Below are 2,835 nucleotides of genomic sequence, written 5' to 3' on the forward strand. Positions count from 1 at the left end.
ACTAAAATACCCATATAGCTTTAGAGAAAGCTTACTTTTGCAAGCGATCAAATACAAGACATCATACCCTCAATATAAGAAAACCTATACCTAAACCCGCAATCAAAAGGATGATCTATAATCAATATTTCTGATGGCAACATGAACCCTCTATGTGGCCAAATTATGAAAACCTTACCTCATAGAGGATGTCCAGTGATACTTGCCTTTCAAAATTGCATTTTTTGAAATTTATACTATAGAAACACCCTTATATATCTTTATCAACCATGTGGTTTGGTTGAGTGATGAGATTGACCTATTTGATGATGTATTGTAATCACTGCCCATAAATAATCCCTTCAATATTTTTTTGAAATTAATAAACCACATACGGCTATGTGAAGGTGAAGGAATGAGTATCACATTAAAAGCAAGGGTATTTAATTTGGACCCCTAAAGGGCTAGCCGAGTTGGTAAGGAGACCTTTGTCTCAGAAAGCATGTGGTTTTGAGTTCTACTCCTCTTATCTCCTTGAGACCACTCACAAGAGGTATTTTGTACTCCTCACTGCTTTTAATGAAGGTTGAATAGTTATTATGCAATTGTGAGATTAGTTTATTAGAAAAAAAAAAAAATTTTAACATTTGAATAAATATATTGAAAGGCTTTTTTTTTTTTTTTTCTTTTGGAAACAAAAACCAAAAAGACTAACCCATGCATTAACGCGGGGCACTTCAATATGCATTCTATCCATGTTTTTGATATTTTAGGATCAGAAATATATATATTTTTTCAAATGTTACCCAACAACATTTTCTAAGATGAATAATTGTCTTGACACTTCTTTTTTTTTTTTTTTGGTAAGGGATTGTCTTGACGCTCACTCAGATATGCACACATGTGACTGAAATGAATCACATGACTGGCAATCAGTACAATGACATGTCACAGTAGTGCTTTTTGACATGATGAGGGAGAAGATACAATCAAGGAAGGCCGAAGAGAAGATCACTGAAGAACCATACTACATTGTCAGCTAGTTTTGCACATACCCATGCAAAACAAGTCACTAGGTCAAACCATGCATGTCTAAAACCAAACAAGGAATAAGTTCAATTGCAGTTATCCTTCTAACCAACTCTCTACTTGACCCAGAAGAGCGGTGAAGGATGGGAAACCCGGTTCAATACCATGAATTCCGGTCCAGTCCTCCTTGGGGCACAAGACCTGTTGATTCCAAGATGCCAATGACTCATCAGAGAAGTAGCAATCCAGATCGATCATTAGATTGAGTGAATCCTCTTCTTCTACTTGATTGAATGAAGACAACCCATCAAAGGAATCTGATTCAACTGTTTTGTTCTTGGAGGGTTTGGGTTCTGCTTCTGAGAATGTGGCTTCATTATTATTTTCAGCAACTTGGTGAACAACTTGGTTACTGGTTTTTTCTGGAGTGAGAAAAACCCGGTTGCACCTTAAAGCCTTGGTCCGGACCACACTGGAGTCCATTTTTGATGACAGTGGTTTATCATTGGACGATCTGGATGTTGTGGTCATGGTCATCTTCGTCTTCCTCTTCTTCTGCTGCTGCTGCTGCTTCTTCTTCATCAGTTTCTCTTCTTCTTCAGACTGGTTTGAGTGCGGCTTTTGAGTCGATGCCGCCGAGGTTTGGTGGGCTTGCAGCTTCTTTGATAAACTAGTGTTCCAGTAGTTCTTAATTTCATTGTCTGTTCGCCCCGGAAGCCTCCCTGCTATAAGAGACCACCTGCGTTCAAGCAAACCCAATATCAAAAACCAATTTCTGCTACCGGGGTTGGAAGAACTTTCATGCCACACGGCTCATAGCCAAATAGTTTAAATAATTAGCTTTTTAAAGTTCATTAATATCCTTTTAGGTTTTAATATTTTTGACAATACCTTTACGAGTTTCCATTTCTTTGGCTACGAACGCTAGGAAGATAAGCAGAAAACGAAAACGAAAAATGGAGACTATATGGGAGAGTGGGATTGCGCCCAGAGACACACAGGAGAAAATGACTATCCCATCCCCGTGAAAGGTGGAACTGTCCATGATGTTGATGTTTCCACCTACACTCTCATTGACCACATGTTGATGCAGGGGCATCTTGCCGGATTAAGAACTCCCCACTCGTAATAATAATAATAATAATAATAATAATAATAATAATAATAATAATACCTATTCCCCAAAAGCTTGTGAAGCCTAATGATGAGATCTTCTTCATCATGGGATATGTTTCCTCTCTTGATACCTGGCTTTAAATAGTTCATCCAGCGAAGCCTACAGCTCTTTCCACATCTCTTGAGACCTGCTTTCTTGGGAATGTCTCTCCATTTCCCTTCACCATGGGTTTTAATGTAACCTGCTAGGATTTTGTCTTCAAGGCCAGTCCAAGCTCCTCTGTTCAAGCCTTCCTTGGAACAGCAAGGGCTTCTACCCATCTCTCTCTCTCTCTCTCTCTCTCTCTCTCTCTCTCTCTCTCTCTCTGTGAGATGAGAATGGGGTGTGCTCCTCATATGTGGATGTCTAGGGTAACACTTCTTATAGTTAGGACTCAGGAGTTGGAATTAATGTTTTAAAAAATTAATATTAAGTCCATGACTTCGTGGTGGCCACTAGTTACCCATTCCCCTTAACTCAAAACGTGCTTGAACGGTTGAGAGTTTAACAAGAGAAGGAAAGGAATATAAGGGGACATGGCCGTACTTAAAATAGATCCACGCAAACGGCTTTGCTTTGAGCACTACAGTGTTACTTAGAGCGTTGAGAAATTCTTTCACAACAAACTAACACTTGATGAGTCTTGGTGCTATCTGTGATTGATTTGCTTG

General features: G+C 39.0%; 1 protein-coding gene across 1 annotated transcript; it reads right to left on the reverse strand.

The window, feature by feature from the left end:
* Nucleotides 1-883: 883 nt before the first annotated feature.
* On the reverse strand, nt 884-2,485 carry LOC122074734 (transcription factor MYB1-like). The gene is made up of 2 exons (XM_042639685.1): nt 2,183-2,485; nt 884-1,747 (listed from the first exon to the last, which is right to left on the reverse strand). Exons 1-2 carry the CDS (start codon nt 2,443-2,445, stop codon nt 1,105-1,107), a joined length of 906 nt encoding a protein of 301 aa, XP_042495619.1. The 5' UTR covers nt 2,446-2,485; the 3' UTR covers nt 884-1,104.
* Nucleotides 2,486-2,835: the final 350 nt, after the last annotated feature.

This window comes from Macadamia integrifolia, chromosome 3, assembly GCF_013358625.1.
Source record: "Macadamia integrifolia cultivar HAES 741 chromosome 3, SCU_Mint_v3, whole genome shotgun sequence".
Taxonomy (NCBI): domain Eukaryota; kingdom Viridiplantae; phylum Streptophyta; class Magnoliopsida; order Proteales; family Proteaceae; genus Macadamia; species Macadamia integrifolia.